General features: G+C 40.4%; 1 protein-coding gene across 6 annotated transcripts in view; it reads left to right on the top strand.

Moving 5' to 3' along the window:
- Window positions 1-22,972, top strand: part of REPS2 (RALBP1 associated Eps domain containing 2) — a 195,265-nt gene extending 172,293 nt beyond the window's left edge. For all 6 annotated transcript variants that reach the window (XM_059678506.1, XM_059678507.1, XM_059678510.1 and 3 more), the window contains 4 exons: window positions 3,481-3,564; window positions 4,596-4,741; window positions 9,064-9,169; window positions 17,556-22,972. In XM_059678506.1, coding sequence (XP_059534489.1) covers window positions 3,481-3,564; window positions 4,596-4,741; window positions 9,064-9,169; window positions 17,556-17,624 — 405 coding nt within the window. In that variant the 3' untranslated portion in view covers window positions 17,625-22,972. The remainder of the gene's footprint in view (window positions 1-3,480; window positions 3,565-4,595; window positions 4,742-9,063; window positions 9,170-17,555) is intronic.
- Window positions 22,973-23,388: the final 416 nt, after the last annotated feature.

The following is a 23,388-nucleotide window of genomic DNA, read 5'->3' as shown; positions in this document are numbered from 1 at the left end:
CTCCTTTTCTCTTGCCTGGCTGGTGGAATGTGCAGTGTACCTGAGGTCCCTGCAGGGGGCTACACACATAGGCTTGGGGCCAGAACATATGTGTTCCAAGCAATAGATTTTAGGTAGAAGGCAACAAAGGACATTGGGCCCAATTTGTAATTCTTTAGTACAATTCATGGGAAGCCCTTCATTTGGGGGTTTATTGGGCCCTCATTCAGCCCTTAATAAAACTGACAGGAGGCTGGCAGATCTTCAAGTAAGATGCCATTTGTCAGAATTCCCAGGAAGGTGGGTGAGTGCCTGCATCCCCCAGACTCCTGATAGTGAAGGCTCTTACATGGCTTGCTTGGGTTTTTCCCACATGCTTCAAACTCAGTAGGCCTCAAAGTGAGCTCCCCCTCATACCTGCTTGTCCTGTGGTTTCCTTCTTGGTGATTGGCCTCAGTGTTCTTGTGGTACCCCAGGCTGATATTCTGGGTATTGGAACATAGGAGGCCCTTTGAGCCTCCTTTCTCACTATCTCCATGTGGTGCCCCTCTGGTTGGCTGCACCCTGCTTATTACTCTGATCTCAGCTGGGATATCACCTTCAGCTGAATCTTTGCTGACCCAGAAGGCTGAGTGCTTCTGGAGCCCTCACACTTCCCTACCACCATCTTAATTCCACTGAAGCATGTTTGACCCATCATTTCTCTGCCTTTCCCACTAGACTTCAAACTCCTTGAAAGCAAGGTCTGGGGCTTGCTCATCCTTTAATACCAGTGTCAGCATAAGGCCTGCCTGTAGTAGCTGTTTAGTAGATATTTCTTGGCCCAGGAAATATAAAGCATAGTCCAGCATTAGGACCTGAGGCCTGGGTTCAGACCATTCTATTTGTGTGATTTTGAGTGAGTTTCTTCTCAATCCTCAATTTTTTCACTAATAAGATGGGGATAATAACTATTTCCTAGGATGTGTGATGAAATGACATAATCCATGCAAAGCACCTAGAACAGGGGTGGGCAACCTTTTTGTGAGTGCATGCCAAAACCAGCAAAATCTCTGACTCAAAATTCTTTGGCATGCCAACCCTAATTTTTTGAGAACATGTTACGCCTACTTGATATCTCTTAAGGTGTACGTATGTGAAGAACCTTTAAGAAATAATAAAATTCACTCGAGCGACAAAAACACAGTATATGATGATGAAAAATACATTTTTAAAAAAATGTATACATGTACATTGATAGTCTGACAGAAAACTTTATGACTCCGTTTGATATTATCAGTGGGACTTTTGCTGCTGCATCACTGATGACAGAGATTTTACACCAGGTTTATATTTTGTGACCTTCAGAGATATGCACGAGCTACTACTTTCATCCATCAGGCTACTCCTATTACGAGACTTAACAAAATTCATCACTGAGAACAAAGATTCACAAGTGTATATGGATGAAAACATGGAGAGTAATGCTGTTGCAAAGTTTTTTAAACAGAAAAAATTTTCTGGAATGGCATTCCAAGTCCTCCGTAGTTCTTTTTTGACACTTCTCTCTGGTACTCCTGTCTCTAATTGCTTTTTTTCAATGTTTTCCAAGTCAACTCTAAGGTCAATAAATTTCTGCTTCCAAATTGAGCTACTCTGAAATTCAATCAACTGCATTTCAAAGTTAGCCATGTCTATCCATGAAAACATTTGTAAGTTTAGTTCCTCCAGTTTCATGCTGTCTGGAAACCTCATGAATTTTGCTGTCTCTTCCAGTTCTCTGAATTTTGCAAATCTTGAGAAGAACTGGTCAATAGTTGACTCGATGATGTTTAAAAACAGCTTTTGAAGGCTTTGACAGTCTGTTCTGTCATCTTTTGGGAGGTCTTTGATGTGCCTCTTGAGGTTTGGGAAATATCTAAATCTCTCACCATCCACATCCCTCTTAAAGACTTCCAGTTTCTTTTCAAAAGCCTTTATGTAACCAAACATAACATCAAGTGTCTTGCCAGTTCCTTGTAATTTAATATTTAAGTCATTCAAATGTTCACAAAAATTGTAAATGGAAGATTATAAGAGAGGGTTTCTTGTGCCAGCAAAAGTTACTGGCGTGCCATGTTTGGCATGCGTGCCAGGGGTTGCCCACCCCTGACCTAGAATAATGTGTAACACATAGTAAGTGTTCTGTGTTTTGCAGTATCTAATAATAATAATTCATAATAATACGGTTAGCCTTAATGGAAAGGAGAAGACTATAAGAAAAAGTTGGAACTAGAAATCAGGCATGTTGAGTACTTGTAAAATGGGCTTGGAACAGGTGGGAGTTGGTTTTGAACCAAGGTTTCTAGATAGGGCGGTGAAAATGTAGGAGCAGATGAGATTACTCTGGGAAGAATGAAAAGGGAGGGGAAAATTGGGCAATATATGACAGAACCTTGAGAAATCTTATGTCTGTGTGGTAATAAGAGAAGTCAACAGGAAAGAAAGATGATTTTAGTAGGAGATCATGGTTCATCAGATGCCAGGGACTGGTCTAGAGAAGACTAGAAGAGGCCACTAGAATCAGCTAAATGGGAGAGCAGTAGTGTCCTTGGGTACAAGCCTTTTCAGTAGAGTCAGGAAGAAAGAAGCCACATTCAGAAGAGGCTAGGTTAGGGATGAAGGGGGAACACTAAGGCTGGCTCTTATGCTGTAATGTGTGCTTGTGTAACACAAATTAGTTTGTTGGTAAATAGATGACTGATGTCAGTATAATGTGGATATATGTTGGTTTGAATAAAGGCGCCCCCCCCCTCCCCCCCAGTGTTACTATTTTGCATCCCTGGCCAGTAGCAGCTGAAAACAAAATGCTCTAGCACAGCTGAATGTAGCAGCCTCGGGCTGAGGGAATGAGGGGACATAGTACCCAGTCTCCCTGGGTCTTCTGCTTGGCTCTTTGGTGCCCGCTCTGTCTAGAAGGGCTTTGGGCAGTCTTTGCCCATCTTTGTGCATCCATTCACTGATTTTTGTATCACTTAGCAGCCGGAACCCCTGTTTACTGCTTCCATCATGCTTACCCTCCCTTACCTTATTTAAGGTAAGGAGTCATAGCTACTAGAATGTTTCTTTATTAGGAATTTAATATATATTTTTAAATTTCAGTGTTTTTTAATTATGATTATTGTTTTTGTTAGTGTCCAGGTTAAAATTTTAACTTCTTTCCCAGCCCTGTTTTTCCAGTAAGCTCTGTTATTTTCAGTTTGAACTTGTGAAGTGTTAGTTTTTAGTAATATATATGTCCACTTATAGAAGACATCCTCATGACTCCTTTTCCTAATATTCAACAATGTTGGAAGGAAGGATGGGAGGGAAGAGCAGGGTCTATAGAAGGTTTTCTCAAGGATCAGCAGACTTGCATATGCTTGGTTGCAACCTGATCTAAATCAATTTCCTCATAGTGATTGTTTTCTTAAGTGCTCCTCATTATATATTTGGGTGGTTATGGTTTGACGTTTTTATCTTCTCTCTGATCTTTTGCTGCAGTCTGAACAAGTGTCTGAGGCTGAGCTACACCCCCAGCTGAACAGAGCCCCCTCGCAAGCTGCAGAGAGTAGTCCAACAAAGAAGGTAAGGCCAGCACAGGGGTGCCACTGGGATGGCGTTGCGAGCCCTTCCTTGGGCTTCTTGTTTCTGTGAGCACATCTACCATTTTAAGGTTTTGATGTCCTGATGTTAATGTTAATGACCCAGATTTCCTAGAATTTGGGTTCTTTGTGAAAATGGGGTCCTGATGACTCCTGGGCTGGACCTTGATGTCACTGACAGTTTGTACTTTCCTCTTCAACCTCCCAGCTAAATATGGCGGCTTTGCTGTTAGTAAGACTAAGAGGTGAGGTGGGGAGGGACAGATGCCTTTTTCAGAATCCCACACACTGCTAAGCCTCTAGGAGTACGTTTTGGGGGCATGGTAGCCATTCCTTCCTTGTCTTTGTGCTGTGGTCTCTTCTGCATCTTAGCATCTTCACCTCAGCCTATCTGCGTCACTGAGTCCTGGGTCATTTGCTCAGTAAACACCACTCACTCATGGTGCTGTCCTTTCATTTTCTCACCCTCTTCTTGTCCTTCCCCATTTTCTCAGGCCCTTCTCTCATGAAAGAGAGTGGGCCCTGGGCTCAGGAACACAGGTAAAGCAGGGACCTTCAAGGAAGCAGGCCATCTGTCTCCTTCCAGAAGACACTGTGGCTCTTGAGCTTGATTTCATGTAGCAATTGGGGGTAGGAGAATTCTGAACTTATGACTAAGATCATTACAAACTTCAAAACTATATTCCAAAAAGCCCCAAAGTAGAGCAAGAGTGAATTTTCTTCAGTGGAAAAGGCTCTGTGCTGTGAGATGCACACGGCATTTAAAATAGGAAGGAAAAGAGGGTTGGTGGACCCCTGGAATCTGATTCCTGGGTCCTTCCAGGTGACAAAAAGATAATAGGCTGCAAGCATGAAAAAAAAGGAGGAAAGAAACAAAGGCCACTGAAATCTGATGCCCATGTCCCTCTCTTACCTAGCCAAGAATCAGTCACATATCGTTGGATGCAGAGTTTCAATAGAACACATGCCTGTTTTTTAACTGTTGGGGGTGTTTATTTTGTTCTTAACCTGCAGGACACACCATATTCTCAGCCTCCATCAAAGCCCATCCGTAGAAAATTACGACCAGAAAATCAAGCTACAGAAAATCAAGAGCCTTCTACCACCGTTGGCGGGCCAGCGTCTGTAGCAACTGTGAAACCCCATCCAATAGTCCAGAAGTAAGTAGAACAGATAAGTGAGAGCAGTATTGGAGGCTTCCTTTTAAATCTTCGTGTATATGTAAATGTAGATGTTTACATTTACACTCATACCATAAAAGGTTGTGATTTTATGGATGTAGTTTTACCTTACTTATCTCTGTGATGGGATTACTATTTTCCAGTCACATAGAAAGAGGCTTATAAGCTATAGGACATATCCTGACACAAGGGGCAAGTGAGGACAAGGCCATGGTATGTTTCCTTCCCTTCCCTTCCTCCCTCCCCTTCCACTTCTTCTGATCTCTCTTCCTTGTACTGGCCCACATTTTCTCAGGAAGAAGACAGTAATATAAATGGAAGTTTTCTCTTTGCCTGTCTTATCTCATGTTTTCCCATGGCAAATAGCTTGCTTCATGACCCTCAGACCCAACTTTCAGTAGATGTGGGGTGTGATTTCTTTTAAAATTTTTTTAAAAAATAATTTATTATAATTATAATTGATAAATAGTATTATATTTCAGGTGTACAACACAGTGACTCAACATTTATATTTCTTACAAATTGATCATAATAAGCCTATTAATGATCTGTCACTACATAGTTATTACGATGTTATTGACTCTTTTTTCTATCTGTACGTTACATCCCCGTGATCTTTCTTAAAAATATATTTTGATTGATTTCAGAGAAGAAGGGAGAGGGAGAGAGAGATAGGAACATCAGTGATGAGAGAGAATCTTTGATCAGCTGCCTCCTGCATGCCCCACACTGGGGATCAAGCCCGCAACCCGGGCATGTGCCCTGACCAGGAATCGAATGTGACCTCCTAATTCATAGGAATTGCCAAACTGCTTTCCACAGTGGCTGTAGCATTTTACAATCCTGCCAGTAATGTATGAGAGCTCTCATTTCTTCTCTTCCTTGCCAACACTTGTTGTTATCTGTTATTATTATTATTATTATTATTATTATTATTATTATTGCCATCCTAGTGTGTGTGAAGTGATATTGCATTGTGGTTTTGATTGCATTTTTCTAATGACTAATGGGGTTGAGCATCTTTTCATGTGCTTATTGTCCATTTGTATACTGTCTTTGGGGAAATGTTTCCTCAGATTCTTTGTCCATTTTTACATTGGATTATTTATCTTTATTTTTGGGTTATAAGATCTTTACATATTCTGGATATAGGTACCTTATCAGATATATACTTTGCAAATATATTCTGTGGGTTGTTTTCACTTTCTTGATAGTATTATTTGCAGCACAAAAGTTTTAAATTTTGATGAAGTCCAATTTATTCATTTTTTCTTTTGTCACGTGTGCTTTTGGTGTCACATATGGGAAACTATTGCCTAACCCAAGGTCATAAAGATTTGTTCCTATGTTTGTTTCTAAAAGTCTTGTAGTTTCACGTCTTAGATTGAAGCCTATGGCCAATTTTGAGTTCATTTTTGTGTATAGTATGAGGAAGGGGTCCAACTTCATTCTTTTGCATATGGATATCCAGTTGGCCCAGCACCACTTGTTGAAAGGAGCTATTTTATCTGCCTATTCAGTGACTGTCCCTCACTATGATACTTTCTCACTGGTTAGGTAAAAACACATGGTGTCAGGCTGAGAGACTAGCACCCACCAGGTAACACAAATAGTGCTATAAATGGCAGGAATTTAAGTTTGGGGGTCAGGGAACTTCATACAACTGACTTTAGTTCCCAGACCAGTTTATTTTGAAGTAATAAGAAGTGACTTAGCATTAATAATTTTTAAGCCCTGAGGAAGAGAGACAGCTATACACATGATGGTGAGTCTATGGTCCTGTCTCGGCCAGTGTTCTGGGAAAGAATTAAGCTCTGGTGCCCTTAGACATCCATTGTCTATAGTAAGTAAATTTCTCTCCTATTCATCTAGAATGGTCTTTACTCTGTATTGTCTTTTAGAAAATCGAGCAAAGAGTCACAAATCATTTTCTTAATTCTCTATCAGAACACTGGTTAAGAAAGGCGCTCCTTTCATCTTACGTGATCTCTTCTCGCATGCTCTTATTTTCTCTCGAGCTCTTCTCTTCTCCCGTTTTCTCTTCTCGCATGATCTCTTTTTATGCACCTCTTATCCTGTAATGGCTTCTCTTCTTGCGCACTCCTCTTATCTCACATGATCTCTTTTTCTCTTCTGTACCCTCCCCATTTCGGGTGATACTCTACCTTTCTTGTGAATTATTCTTGTGCCCTCTTCTCTTCTTGCCTGATCTCCTCTTCTCCCCCAACATTTCTTGTGTGATCTCTTTTTGCCTCCTCTCCCGAGATCTCTTCTTGCTGATCTCTTCTCTTACTTCTTCTCCTGTGATCGCTTCTATTCTCGCCCGTCATATCATATTTTTTATTTTGATTTGCAGTGTTCACTGTTAGTATATTGAAATTCTTTTGATTTTTGTATGTTAATCTATCCTGCAAATTCCTTTTTATCCATACTGAAATCATTTTTTAGTTCTAGGAGATTTTGTAGATTCCTTGGGATTTTCTACATAGACCATCATGTCATCTGCAAATAGAGACAATTTTATTTCTTTTCAAGATGTGTACCTTAATACCGTTTCTCACATTATTGTGCTGGCTAGGATTTCTAATATTATCATGAAAATAGTGATGAAAGTAGAAATCTTGTCTTGTTCCTAATCTTTAGGGGGAAAACATTCACTTTTTCATTAAGTATGACAGCTGTAGTTTTTTTAAAAAAATATCTTTATTGTTGAAAGTATTATATATGTCCTCTTTTCCCCAACATTGACTTCTAGCCCTCCTCTGTCCCTTGCTCCAGGCCCCTACCACCTATTGTCTGCATCAATGGGCTACGCATATATGCATATCTCTTCCCACTCACCCATCCTCCCTCCCTGCCTTCTTTCTGAGATTCCACAGTCTGTTACATGCTTCTATGTCTCTGCATCTATTTTGTTCATCAATTTATTTTGTTCATTTTTGGATTGCCACCTTCTCCACTATCCAGTCTGGGATCTATGAAGCAAAAAACAACAAACAAACAAACAAACAAACAAACAAACACAAACCTCCAAGACACACAACATCAACAACAACAACAACAATTTACTGCAATATGTTTCCCTGGGTACCGAATTCCCTAGTCACCTCCATTCCACTTTTTGGAGTCATCTTATGTTTGTTTTATACATTATGTCCAGGGTTTTAACTGTATGTACTTATTGGAAGGAATAGAGAGAAGTGTATCTTTTCCATCTTGTCCTGAAACCAGAAATCCAATCTATATATTTTAAAAAGTAGGTTTCGAAGCCCCTTCCCTGCATATATATGTATGAAAAATTAATTTTCAAATTTGTTGGGGAAAGGAGTATGCATGCTTTATACAGATTAGCAGAGTGGCTGGCATAGAGAATATTCTCAGTGAATATTAATCATATCACTACAGTGGTCACAATGCATATCAGTTGAGTTGCTCTGGCCTAGAACCCATCTCCCAATGATTACAAATATGTTTGTTTTTTTTAGGGGAATTTAAATTGCCATTTTGCTCTGATATTCAGTATTTCTTGCTGTGAGATATAAAGTTGTAGGTTATACAGCCATGTTGATTTATTATCACAACTGTGGACAGTTTTGAGGGAGAAACAGGATGCTAAGAATAATAAGGGCCGGACAAGCAGTCTAAGCAGAGACTGTAATGGACAAAGTGAGACATATGATCACCTTATTTATATCGATTGAATGAGTTTACTATTGACTTAATTTGGGAGTACAAGTATTGAGACATTTCTGTGTATTTCTCAAGTGCTACAGATATACATGCTGGTGTATGCACATGCACATGCTCATACTCAGGCATTCATGCCTCATAATAAAGGAATAAAGGAGAGTTATGGGGACTGGTAAAATTAATGTAGGATCTTTGCTAAAGAGAATGTTCTATTTTTACCTTCAGACTAGTCCACAGGGGCTACCTGCAGTTTTTTTTAAATGCCATTAATGCTTACACAAAAAGGGCATTGCAGTTAATATGGTTTGTACAGAAGAAATACTTATTAAAATATCTTGGAATAAATGGAATGCAGAGTGTTTATAAAGGCCGATTCACAGCCTTTCTTCAAGTTATAAAATGGGAATTACTTCAGGTGTAAATAATTCATCCTGACAAATTTGTTTTATTTGGGGTGTGTCTGCCTGCCTGGCTGTGAACATATGATTTTATTTTTGGAGCCCTCTGACATTAGCCCCTTGTTAATTTAGCACTTCTCATGAATCACAGAGTCTTGACAAGGGTCCAGACCTCTAAGTTCTATTTCACTGAACTGTTTGTACTTTTTGTAGACAGTCTTCCAAACAGAAGAAGGCTATTCAAACTGCTATCCGCAAAAATAAAGAGGCAAATGCAGTGCTGGCCCGGTTGAACAGTGAACTCCAGCAGCAACTCAAGGTAAGGGGCTTTCTGATTTTGGATTACCAGGCTTTTCACCTATTTGTTCTGTTTTGACGATTAGCTGAGCATCTGGTTCCATTCCTGTTGGTAAGACTTGCTTCTTCGTTCTCAAACTCCTTTTAGAAGGCAGAGAATTGCTGTATCTAAGTTTCATGGATTGGTTCTTGAATACTTAGAGGAAGACTAGTAACTTGAATATGTAGGTTGCATATTGTGTTAGTTAAAAGGGCAGGGAATCTATTACAAGGGCGGTTTGAAGCATTAATTATAGTCTGAAGCTTCTGGGTAAACCCTTACTTGTTTAGATCTACCCTGAATGATGCTATACTTATTTCAGTGGAGGAAAGTGGTCCTGATACTATCAAAGGCCAGCCCCTTTCCTGGTACCTTGGAAATGGCTCCATATCACCTTGTCAAGGACATCACCCCTGTTCTTATCATCTGTGTCCCTTCATTATTAATCTCCCCGTATTAGTTTCACGGGGCTGCCACAACCAAGTACTACGAAATGGGTGGTTTAAAAGAACAGAAATCTAGTCTCATAGTTCTGGAGGCTAAAAGTCTGAAATCAAGGTGTCAGCACAGCCAAGCTCGCTCTCTGAAGGCTCTAGGGTAGAACCCTGCCTGTCTTCTTCCCAGTTTCTGGTAGTGGCTGGCAGTGCTTGGAGTTCCTTGGCTTGTAGACACATCACTCCGATTTCTGCCTCCACTCTCACAAGACCTTCTGTCTCTGTCCAAATTTCTCTTCTGATAGTGTCCTCTTCATATAAGGACACTGTTAATTGGATTAGGGCCCAGCCTAATCCAGCATAACCTCATTTAAATAAATTAAATCTGCAAAGATCCTTTATCCATATAAGACCATACTTATAGATACTGGGGGTTAGGACTTAAACATATCTTTTCAGGGGACACAGTCTCCTGATTCTCTACTGGCTCATTCCCATCCACATGCGAACATGCTCCCTTATCCTTCTTCAGCTGCTGTGGGTCTCTCTGGCCTCCTTCACAGACACGTTTCTTAGGAGTCCTTTCCATTTACTATCTCTGCTTCCTCACCAACAATTTTCTCTCCCTTCACTTCAGTGTGGCTTCCTTCTCCTCCACTCCACTCCTCTTATGGCCAAATCCAATGAGCCTGTTTTAATATTATTTGAATTTTCCAAAGAATTCTACACAATTGGCCTCTCCCTCCTCTGAAGACACTTTTCTAACTGACTTTTGGGAAACCAAACCTGGCACATTTTTTTTCTACTTCACTGGTGCTTCCTCTTTAGCATTCTCTGCTGTCTATTCCTTTTTTTATTTCTCTTTTGTTAACCCACTTGCCTCGATATTTTATTATGTACATTCTCAAGTTTTCAAGAAAGTTGAAAGAATTATGCAGTAAATATTTCTATAGCCACCACTTCGGTTCTGCCATTAATATTTTCCTATACTTGTTTTATTACTTATCCATTTCTCTTTTTTTCATATTCATTTCTTTATCTATTCCTCTATCTATCCATAGTCCATCTTATTTTAACATATTTTCAAGTAAATTGAAGACATCTGTACATGTGCACTAAATATTTCAGCATGCATAGCATTAACTATAGTTTAATATTTTTACAGGCATTTCTTATGATGTACATTTTATATACAGTGAATACACAAATCTTGAGGGTACATTTGTTGAATTTTTAACAAATGCATACACTTACAGAGCCCAAACCCCTATCAAGGTTCAGAATACTCCCATCATCCTGGGAAGCTCCCTCTTGCTCCTTCCTGGTCGATTCTGACCCCTCTTAACATTCACTTTTTTGTGAAACTTCTTTCGCTTAATATTGGTTTTGAAGTTCATTTATACTGCTGTATGTGTCAATAATCTGCTCTTTTTTATTGCTGAGTAGTATACTGTTGAGTGAATATGCCACAATTTGGTTATCAATTCTCATATTAATGGACACCTGAACTGTTTCCAGTTTTGAGCTATCTACACTAATAAAAGACAAACATGCAAATTGACCGTACCTTTGCTATGCCTTAAGCCATGCCCACCAGCCAATCAGAGCGACTATATGCAAATTAACCCAACCAAGATGGCGGCTGGCAGCCACGGAGCTGGAGCGAGTGGGAGGCTTGGTTGCCCAAGTGATGGAGGAAGCCAAGCTTCCTGCCTGCTGCAGCCAGCTCTGAGCTCCACTCAAGGCAACAAAGTTTTAATTATAGAAGATAAATAAGGCCCAGATACCTGCTTTCAGCTGGCTGTGGCCACAGAGCTGGAGTGAGCAGGAGGCTTGGGTTGCCTCTGGTGATGGAGGAAGCCAAGCTTCCCACCCCGCCCTGGCCAGCTCTGAGCTCCACTCAAGGCTACAACGTTTCAATTATAAAAGGTAAATAAATTCCAGAATATAAAAAAAAGAAAAAAAGGAGAGACTGGGAGCTTCTGTTGCTGGGGGGCTTGGCCAGCCTGAAAAAGGTCCTCAGCCCCTCACCCAGACTGGCCAGGCACCCCAGTGGGGAGCCCCCACCCTAAAGGGGGTGTGGCCAGCCTGAAAACAGCCATCAGCCCCTCACCCAGGCTGGCCAAACCTCCATGGGGTGAGGGTCCCCACTGGGAGGGCGCTTGACCAGCCTGCAAACACCCATAAGCCCCTCACCCAGGCTGGCCTGGCACCCCAGTGGGGACCCCCACCCTGAAGGGGGTGTGACCAGCCTGCAAACACCCATCAGCCCCTCACCCAGGCTGGCCAGGTGCGGTGACCCGCACCTTGGAGAGGGTCCGATGGGTAGAGGCGGAGGCTGAGGAGGAGCCGTTGGCCCCTCTCCTTCATCCTCATGCTTCCTTTTACCCTTTCGTAGTTTTTTCTGGATCTCATCCAACACTGTTCTCATCTGCTCAATACTATCTTCTGTTAAGGCCATGAAGGTCTCTTCCTCATCACCCTTCTCCGGGAAGTCATACAAATGATCTTCCTTAAGAGTGGAGAACTGCTCATTATCATCCCTGGGCCGCTGAGGTCTCCTATGAGAAGGCCCCGTCAGTGAATCCAGAGACCGAGAACGACACATGGACTCGGGCACAGACCCCAAGCTGTCCCTTACCAAACCCCAGATGGAAAATGCATCCAACAGAGTATGGGTCAGGTTTCCAGCATGAAAGTCCTTAAGCTGTTGCCCTACTAGCTCCCAGGTCTCCGGGCTGACAGTACCCTCCTCAGGGAACCAGGGATACTGCTCATGAACAAATTTTAAAAACCTCTCTACTTGAGCAGATGAGACTTTCACTCCTCTACTAACTAACATAGACTTTAACATCTGAGCATAAAGCTGCCTTTCTCTGGACTCAGACTGCCCCATTTTTACTCCCAATTAATAAGAACCAAATTTCCCCAGGAAAACTCACTTAACACTGAGACTTCTGACTTCGTTGGCAACTCTGGGGTCCTCACGAGCCCACCTTCAAGTCCCTGTTCGGGCGCCACTCTGTGGTGACCCGCACCTTGGAGAGGGTCCGATGGGTAGAGGCGGAGTGGGATGAAAGACCAGGAGACAGGGTTGGGAGGACTGGCACAAGGCACCAGCAACTTTATTCTTTACACACACTGCTTTATAGCTAAGCTGTGACTGGTCATGCTTCATAGATCACTGCTAGGGCTTGGCCTGTCATAGGGAAGTAACAGATCGTTACAGGCTGGGCAAGACTGGGCAAGCTTTGTCTAGATCCATCTATGTTTGACAGTTACTACGATAATACTTTTAGCTACAGAGGTCGTGCCTCGGTCAAGCCTTGTTTAGTTCCACTTTGCTGCAAACCCTGATTAAGCCTTAAACCTTTCCTGAGCTTTGACCTTAAAACCTTCCAGGATCAATATAGGGTAGAGTCCAGGGCTTTGCCATATCCTCTGGTCAGCTTAGACTTTGCCAGCAGCATGACGGTCCCCAACAGCCAGGCACCTCAACAGGACCCCCACCCTGATCTGGGACACCCTTCAGGGCAAACCAGCCAGCCCTCACCCATGCACCAGGCCTCTATCCTATATAATAAAAAAGTAATATGCAAATTGACCCTAACAGCAGAACAACTGGGAATGACTGGTCACTATGACACACACTGGCCACCAGGGGGCAGATACTCAATGCAGGAGATGCCCCCTGGTGGTCAGTGTGCTCCCACAGGGGGAGCTCTGCTCAGCCACAAGTCAGGCTGATGGCTTGTGGAGGTGGAGGTGGGAGCCTCTCCCGCCTCCTCAGCAGCGCTAAGGATGTCCGACTGCAGCTCAGGTCTGCTCCCTGCTGGTAAGTGGACATCCCCTGAGGGCTGCTGAGCTGCCAGAGGGATGTCTGACTGCCAGCTTGGGGGAGCGGGCCTAAGCCAGCAGGTGGACATCCTCCGAGGAGTCCCAGACTGCAAGAGGGCATAGGCTGGGCTGAGGGACCCCCCTCCCCCGAGTGCACAAATTTTTGTGCACTGGGCCTCTAGTTTTGTGTAAAACTGCATTTTGAACCAGTCTTTGTGTGCAAATACATTCTCACTTCTCTTGGGTAACTACTCAGGATTAGGATTTGTAGATTAGGTGGTGACAATATGTGATTAGTTTTATTAGAACTTCTAGAGTATTTCCCAAGTGGCTAGAGCATTTTTGTATTAACCCTCACTAATATAGCAGAGTTCCAATTGTTCTACATCCTCATCAACATTTAGTGTGTTACTCTTTTAGTTTTAGCCAGTCCTGTGGTGATATAGTTTTAATTTCCTCATCTTCTTGATGCTTATGTTGAGCACTTTTCTATGTGATTATTTACCTTTCAGATATTTTATGAAGTCCCCTTTCAAACTTTTGGCCATCTTAAAAATTGGGTTTTTAGTGCTTTGTTTTATGAATGTTTTCTTCCAGCCTTTGTTTTACCTGTTCATTTTCTTAACCGTGTCTTTTTATGAACAGTAGTTTTGAATTTTGATAAAGTCTAATTTATCATTTTTCTCTTATAATTATTACTTTCTTCTGCTAGGGTTCTTGTTCCAGCATCTAGAAGGGTTCAGCAATCTGGAGAAGGGCTGTGTGTAACTTAATAAAGAGTCCAGGGATGAAGCATAATTTTGAATGGCATTCGGGGGTCAGAGGAGCCTAGCTAAAGGAACTAAGTTCTCCTCGTCTCAGGACCCCATGCTATTTATTAATACAAATTGTCCTAAGGTGAGGCAGAGATATACACGTCAAAGGGTTAGGTTTCATTTACAAAGTCCATTGTCAGATTGGAAGAATTTGCCTACGGCTGTTTAGGTGTTTGGCCAGTAGGAGGCAATAACCTATAGATTAAGATGCCCTGAGCCGTCTGGCAGCAAGCAGTCATCCCTTTTCAGGTTTGGGAAAATGCCTTTAGCCATTCCCAACAGGCGATAACATATGTGACTCAGCCCTTGTTGAGTCCCCAAGTTCCATCAACCTTTCGATGAAACTCTTGCAATTATGACATGCTGGAATTGGCTTCCGGCATTCTTCCTATATAAGGAAACTTTGCCTATCTACACTAATAACAGAGAAAAATGGTAATTGGCATACGAGCTACCCTTTTCATTGGCTAATCAGGGCTATATGCAAATTAACTGCCAACTAAGATTGGCAGTTAACTGCCAACAAGATGGCGGTTAATTTGCATATGTAGGCACAATGCAGGGAGGCGAAAGGGAAAGCAGGAAGAAGCCCCCTGCCACTGACAGTGATCAGAAACCCAGGAGGGAGCTAAGAGCTGGGGGGCCCCCCAGCCATGATCGGAGAATCGGGCGCCTATTCCGCCCTGGCCAGTGATAGCAGGAAGTAGGGGTGGAGCCAGCGATGGGAGCTGGGCACGGTCGAAGCTGGCAGTCCCAGGAGCTAGGGGTCCCTTGCCTGGGCCTAAAGCGGAGCCCGCAATCGCGGGGCCGCTGCAGCTGCGGGTCCCCGCTGCCCGGGCCGGACGCCTCAGCCAGAGGCTTCCTGTAGGGGCAGGGGCGGAGCCCGCGCGATCGTGGCGCCCCCCGCTGCCACTGCAGGTCCCCTCTGCCTGGGCCAGACGCCTAGGCCAGAGGCATCAGGCCTGGGCAAGGGACCGATCCTGCGATTGGAGGGTGATGGGGGTCAACGCCTGAGGGCTCCCAGTATGTGAGAGGGGGCAGGCTGGGCTGAGGGACACTCCCCCTCCCCCACACCCAGTGCACGAATTTCGTGCACCGGGCCCCTAGTATCTAAATAATGAAGATACTCTCTTGTGTTTTTTTTTCTAAAGGCTTTATTGTAATATATTTATTAAAAATTTGCTAAGAGGGTAGGTCTTATGTTAATTATTCTTATCACATACACAAAATAATAATAATAAAGAGGGTGGGAGGGAACTTTTAGAGGTGATAGTTTTATGGCATAAACTGTAGTGATGGTTTCATGGATATATAATTATCTCCAAACTCATCACATTGTATACATTAAATATGTACAACTTTTTTGTATGACGGCCATACCTCAATAAAGTGGTTTAAAAAAACAAATGGATCATGCGTATTATTCATCTTACATAACTGAAACTTTGTACCCTTTGAATAATACCTCCCCATTTCTCCTTTACTCCAGCCTCTGGCAACCCCCATTCTACACTCTGGTTCTATGAGTTTGACTATTTTAGATTCCTCATACTGTATAAGTGAGGTCATGTAGTATTTTCCTTGTGTGTCTGGCTTATTTTCTTTAGCATACTGTCTTCCAGGTTCATTCATGTTGTCACAAATGCAGAATTTCCTTTATTTTATTTACTTATTTGTACATTTAAGTAGAGTTGGTATACAATATTATATTAGTTTCAGGTGTACAATATAGTGATTCAACATTTATATAACTTATGAGGTGATCACCACACTATAAGTCCAGTAATGATTCTTTCTTTTTATAGGATGAATAATATTGCTTTGCATGTATACATTTTCTGTATCCATTCATTCATTAATGGACATTTAGGCTGCTTCTGTGTCTTGGCTATTGTGAATAAAGCTTCAGTGAACATGGGAATATAGATATCTCTTTGAGAAACTGATTTTAGTTCCTTTAGATATACCGTATACTCAGAAGTGGGATTCCTGTGTCATATGGTAGTTCTATTATTTTTTAAGCTTTATTGAGATATAATTGATGTGTAACATTGTGTAATTTTAAGGTGTACAATATGTTGATTTGCTATACTTATATATTACAGTATGATTATCACAGTATTGTTAGTTAACAAATCCATCACCTAACATAATTTCCATTTCTTTTATGTGGTGAGAGCATTTAAGATTGACTCTCTTAGCAACTTTCAAGTGTATAAATACAGCATTGTTAAGTATAGTTACTATACTGTACACTATATCATCAGAACTTATACATATTATGACTGAAATTTGTGCTCTTAACCAACAAATCCCCATTTATCCCACCTCTTAGCCCCTGGCAACCACCATTCTACTCTCTGTTTTTATGAATTTCACTTATTTAGATTCTACATGTAAATGAGATCATACAGTATTTGTCTCTCTCTATTTCACTTAGCATAATAGCTGCAAGGTTTATCCATGTTGTCACAAATGGCAGGATTTTGTTTTTACTTGTGGCTGAATAATATTCCATTGTATGATCTATCTTGTTCTTTGCTGGTATGATCGCACCTAGAGCAGAATCTGGCCCATAGTAGATAGATCTCAGATTGTTAGATGGGTGGATAGGAGGGTGGGTGAATAAATGCTAAGAATGCCTTTATGTGTCTCCCTCTCTCCCTGCCAATAAATCTGTTTTAGGGCCGAAAAATTGAATTCCTAAATAGCATATTGCTGATCTTCTTTTCTGCCTTTCACCCAGAAGTTACACCTCAAGCCATATTTTGTGCAACAGCCTAGAAGAGACTTTGGTAGAGGGCCATCCAAGTGCACTTTTTTATCCTTCAAATCTGACTGAGTATGGTGTTGGATTAGAAACAAGAGATTGAATTGAAGTTGAGTCCATGATGGCTTCACCTCTCAGTATTAGGAGTCTACTTTTGCTTTTCTACTCACTCACTAATCAGTCTTTTAATGTTTAACATTATTCTCTGCCAGTCACTGATCCTGTTAAAACTGAAGGTGAGATTGAAGCTGTGGCAGGTGTGTGTGTGTGTTAGTCAGTTCCATTTTATCATCTTCAGAAAAGAGTTAGGAGATTACAGAATGTGAAACTTCCTTTGACTAATCACCAGCTATAAACATGATACCTTCCAGTCCACCCGTCCTTGAGTCATACGGTACTTAAGTGTTTATGGGTCCAGTTATATTCCTTTTTAATATCTCATGAACTAAAGATGAACCCAGGAAATGACCCCTTTGCTTTTTTTTCTCTTTTCTCTGCTTTATATAACTCAGGAGGTTCATCAAGAACGGATTGCATTGGAAAACCAATTGGAACAACTTCGTCCAGTCACCGTGTTGTGACCCCAAGATCCAAGTAATAGCGGGTGACGTTTTCTGCCAAGATCTTTCCTTTAACTGTTTCAATCCAACTACTTGTCATAGATGTCTGACTGTGTCAAAAGCTGTAAGCAGTGGAATAGAATCCATGTCACCTTTACTGTTATACTTATGTGCTTTACTGTGATGGAAATATATAACTGATTATCACACTTGAAATTGTAATTATCGGTGGAATTTCTCTCATTCTTCAGTACTTTCTTGAGATGCTAGATGTTGCTCCTTAACAAAAATCAACCTTCTAGCAAATGACAATGTAGAGCATTATTTATTTAAAGAATTTATGATTTGTACAAGACCTTATAATCTTGTATCTTTAGGATGCTTGTTATATTTTTGGATGTATATCATGTACAGTAGGTTGGTTTCCTGAATAATTGGAATTCTAACTGTATAGTCTTTGGCATGATGATAATAAAACAAAAACTAAAATAAAACAGAAGCATCAGATTTAGACTGGCGCTGTGCCCTCCACCACCATATGCCAAAAATTGCTTCTCTAGTGCCATTTTGATTTTATCTAGCTATAAATAATATATAACTATTGTTTTCTACTGAATGTCAAAGACTTACTGGGTCTTTACACCTCTGTAAAGTGGACGTTTTGTCAGTGATCTATTTAACTTGGCCCAGCTAGGCCGTCAACCCAGATAACTCAGTCCTTTCATGTAAATTTTTAGGCAAGAGCAATGTGCTTTAGCTGCCTCTCCTGATCATATTAAAATAGTTGCCAGATCTCTTACTTTTATCCTGCATGGGAAAACATATCTGTAAATGCATGAATTTGGAAACTACCCACCAAATATGAAAGGCTGATGAGACTGTTTGGATTGATAAACATTTGTTGTTGGAACCCAGGTATTCAAACTGGGGAAGAAGAGGGAAAATGGTTGTTACTAACTATTCAACAATCTCTGGTAATTATTTTTGTCTTTGTTATTGTAACCTGGATTGTGAGTATATTGGATGTGAAGAAATAATGAAAGGAAGCCAATTACAACACTGGATATATAAGTATTTGGTTCCATGTGAGGCATACTCTTGGGAAGTGATTGGTTCATGTGCAGTACAGAAGGGCCCAACTGACTCCAGTGTACGTGAGGTAAAATAGTGAGCTCAAATTGCAGAAGCCAGTATCCTATAGAAATTCTGATAACTGCTGCTTCACCTGAAAACTCAAGTTGCAAATGGGAATTGACCAACCCTCACAGGGATCAGGGCACGTCAGCTTTAATAGCACTTTGAGAGATTGATGCCAAGAAAAGCTGTCTCCTATGCATTTTTCTACTTTAACCATTCTTAGAATAGAGGGGTGGGGTGTGCCTAGGGTCCTTTTGAAGTGTTTTGGATAGGTTTGTAGCATGTGAGATTAAGTCTTTGATTTCAATAGAGTTGACAGCTTTTAGAAAAGTAGGAGTTTATTTAATGTTTCCTTATTCCATTGTCAAGCTTTATCAATGGCTTAATGGCAGAAATAAGGCTTAAACAGATGATGTTTTTCCAAAGAAAAACAAATTGTTGATTTTGTTCTGTGCATATTAAAGGTTTTTGAATTGGCTTGGTTTTAAAAATCACGAATCTTTAACTCTTTCTCTATTTCATACATTTTTCCTTCCCCTTTGGCTACCATTTTGGTCCCTGTAGAAAGTGTTCAGAATCAGTTTAAACCCTTCCTAAGATCATGAATGGGTCAGTGCAAAGTTAACCTCCTTTCCCATGTTCTCAGATCTGGGGACTGCAACAGATTTTATCAACAGTGTCCTTGTTGCAGACATTTTATAGTATGTTTGCCTTTTGTTACATTAAATCCAAGAAAGAATAGCCTATGCACTTTATCCCATAATCTTCCAGTACATACACATTCACTCGAGATAGCACTTCATATCCATTAAGCAGAAATATAAACCAAGGAATGTTATATGATGTACTTTTAAAATATTGACATTTCCCCCATCAAGCCAGTGACAGAGTAAGCCAAATTAGGTTGGGGTTTTGTTTAGTTGGTTTGGTTTTCATTAAAGGAAAAAACTTGCATCAGACAATCAAGGCTCCATGAGTTGCATAGTCTCACCAATATTTTAAGATAGACATTGCATTAAAGCACATACCAATAATATCTATACCTAGTCTTCTTGACTGGACCTTTAGTGACCTCAGTTTATTAGTTGTTTAGAAGTAGATTTTTAAAAATCAAACATAAACACATAGATGCACGTACAGTTACACACATTATTATTACCTAACTAGTGCTCATTCGTTGTTTCTCTGTTTTCTTAGGATGTATACTTTCAATTTAGGATTATAACTCCCAATAATGTTTCTGTGCGCCTTTAATGTGATTTATAGGAAGACTGAGCTATTGAAATTACTACTATACCTATTCTATAAAACTACTCCAAAATTAGACCTGCTTGTTGGGCAGAGTTCTGTGGACAGAAGGCCAATGTTGCCCCCATCTGTGGGGATTTAATAACCTGGTTGGTAAGTGGTGGTCCTTCATAGAGGTCCCATAGTCCCAAGGATGAAAGTACAGTAGGAGTTGATAGTGGGCCTATTGGATACCTTAATGTCTCTTGTATATGGCATATTGCCTTTTTCCAACTCCTTATCCAGTAGGCATGGAGCAAAACCAAAAGATAGATATCTGGAATGGAAGTATGTGTTGTCATCAAGGCAGATATTTGCTTTAATTGGAAAGATTTAACTGCTTTATTAATATTATAGAAGTGCTTTGGGCCTGATTGGGAGAGGAGGCAGCTTATCTGGAATCTATGCCCATTTTACTGTCATTGGAGAATTAGGAAGTCTGACCTCTGAGGACCTGTATCCATCTCTTGCTGTTTGCTTAAGGAATTCAAGGCCCTGAGAAACCACAGTTCCTAGCCCAAGGATCCATAGAATTAGTGGCAGAATTGGGATGCCCACCTGATTTATGGATTCTAAATTAACTCCTTGAACCTCTAGCAATATTAAAAACAGATTAGAAGGTTTCTTCTATTTACCTTGTTGAATTTTATTTACTTAATCAATCTTAAAATATTAAAACATGTTTTAATGAATATTAGTTCTAGATGTTTCTCATGGATTGAAGCAAAAAATAAAATATGAAGGGAAAGAATATGATTAACTATTTGTTCTTTTGAACACCTCACCTTTCATGATGCAATGTTACTCTGAATTTTTTGGCAGAACTTTTGAGAGCTGTTGCTTTGAATGGATTCCATTCCTGTATTCCTTATGGGAATTTGTTTTTAAATAGACTAGAAATGAACTCAATATGTAGTAAGTTAGTTTTCTTCAATATATCTTTAGTTACTTGGTTGCAAATGTTCAATTTCAGCATATGTTAGGGTGAGTAGTCAAAAACATGAGTTTTCCTTTGATTTCTACCAATGTCTAAACTATCATAAAGCATCCTTCTTTTCATATGTGACTTGATTCTATAGTCTGTTTCTAAATGATATTGTCTATTTCTTAAATTATCTCACACTCATGGTGATAATAGATGTGTGTTCAGAAGATCAATAAGAAAGTAATCTGGAATGGATGTGTGTTTTTTTGCAGTTAAGGCAAGCTCTTGCAAATGCCTTCTAAGCAGTAGTTTGAAAATCTCAATTATAGTATAACACCTTAGAGCTAAAAACATTTGTTCAACACAAACTAGAATCACACCTCCTGGATAGATATCACCAAGGGAAATGTGATTTTAAACATATAAAAAGATTTTCAAATATCTTAGCAACCAGGTCTTTCCATATTGACAAGTATGACTCAGTAGGTTGTAGCTTGAAAATTATGAATGTGTGAACAAAATGAAATATCAGTTGAGAGGCCTTTTTCATTTTTAGTTAAATAGAACAGTAGTAACTTTGGTTTCTCTTTCCAATTGGTTTATTCTGTTTTAAGTGTACACTTTTAAAACTCTAATCAAAGGATTACTTGAATTTACACTTTAGTTATTTGTGTTCTTGTCATGTTTTTTTTTTGTACCATGACTTAGTGTGGAACAAAGTAGACATTGGAGTTTTTGGAGTCCTGAGCTGGCATATCTTGCTTCTCTTTTGGCACAGGCTAAGGGGAGCTGCCCACCAATGCCAACAGATAAATCATTAATGGATATTTGAATGTGAGACTTACTCTGTGAGCCACCCTGCTTTGCTTGTTTGCATTGAGAAATGCATCTATTTATGTGACCTTCCCAAGAGCAACTGCAAGAACAGCAGACAGAGGGCCAGGCTTTAAAAAGCAATACAAGCAGATTCTAAGAGCTGCTTCCCTCCTCAAAATTAGGCTTTCAGAGGCTGACTTACAAGTGTTCCTTGAAATTTCAGTCTGTTAATTGAGCAAGACATTCCAGGTATGTAGTTGCTTTTAGGCTTCTATGGTTATTTTCTACATTGACTAACACACATGATGTTAAAGGAACCTTTTCTAAAAGACATTGCAGGGTTTCAATTGAGATGACTTGTTCAAGTTATAGAAGCCTTGGTCTGCTTTTAACAATTGAGGGGTGTTCATTTTTCATGTTTTGTGAGTGCTCATATCTCACTCTAAGCTAAATTCATGGCTGTGTGAGATTGGAAAAAGCAGGTTTATGACTCTGAAGACCAGAGAACATTGGCATGCATTGGAATTTGGGGACTACAGTAAGGAAACATAGCTCCATTATGCCCTGGGGATGGAACAGTTGACACAATAAACCCATTATGTTGTGTCTAGATCAACTGAATTGTGTTGTATTGTTTTGTTTTAAGGCAACTTGTGTGAGGGTTTCAGTTGCACCCACCCTGGAAACTGGGTGTACCTTTTTCTTTAGCACTACCATTCTGTTTTTCTTCAGGCCAAATATGTTCAAGTGAGCCACAGGTGGGAAGAGCCACTTTAGTTTCCGTAGCAATGGGCCAGAAGAGAGAATGAGCTGATGGTCTATTTTAACCTTGAAGGTAAAAATGTATATTTTTTCATGACAGGTACATTGAACAGTAAAACAAGTAACAGTAAAGTATATATTTGATGCCTTCTGTGTTTTCATGAGTATGTGCCAATAAGTTGTGCTAATATTTACTCAGCCACAGTCTCATTGATTTGCTAAGCATTGGGAACATTATCTATATTGATCTTAAATGTAAATAAATATAGGGTATCCTGTATTTGGATTGTGACTTGTAGACTCCAGCTAACCTTTACTGCCTCTTTTTCACACTTGTTGAAAAGTCTGTGAAGAACATAGTAGGTTAAGAATCTCTAACTTTGGAAAATGTATATGATGTGAAACTGGGGTGCTATGTTAAAAATAAATATATGATAACTAAGTGTGGCTTTTATGGAGTCTTGGTGTCAGTCTATTTATGGTCTGCAATTGGAAGAAATATCAATGAGAGAGAACCATTCACTGGCTGCTTAATCCCTTCAAAAAATGGTCCCATCATAATGCCCTTAGTGGGAGTGGAAGTGAAGGGGAGGGATCGGGAAGAGTTGGCTTGAAAATTCTGACCAAGTAATCTGGTACTCCAGCAGTTTCCCTCATTTAAAATTTGAATGATTTTGGAGGCACTAGTGTCCTATCAGGTGGGGGTTTTATTCCGTAAAGTGAATGCCAATGGTGGGCCAACACAGGATATTTCTAATCTGGTACCAAATGCTAAACTAATTCTTGGAAAATCATCTATGATTTGGTTCATAAGCTTGACACTGGAGATCACCAGGCCCTGACATTTCCCAAGCACTG

The sequence above is a fragment of the Myotis daubentonii genome, chromosome X (assembly GCF_963259705.1).
Source record: "Myotis daubentonii chromosome X, mMyoDau2.1, whole genome shotgun sequence".
Classification (NCBI taxonomy): Eukaryota; Metazoa; Chordata; class Mammalia; order Chiroptera; family Vespertilionidae; genus Myotis; species Myotis daubentonii.
This window is presented reverse-complemented; position numbering and strand designations above follow the sequence as displayed.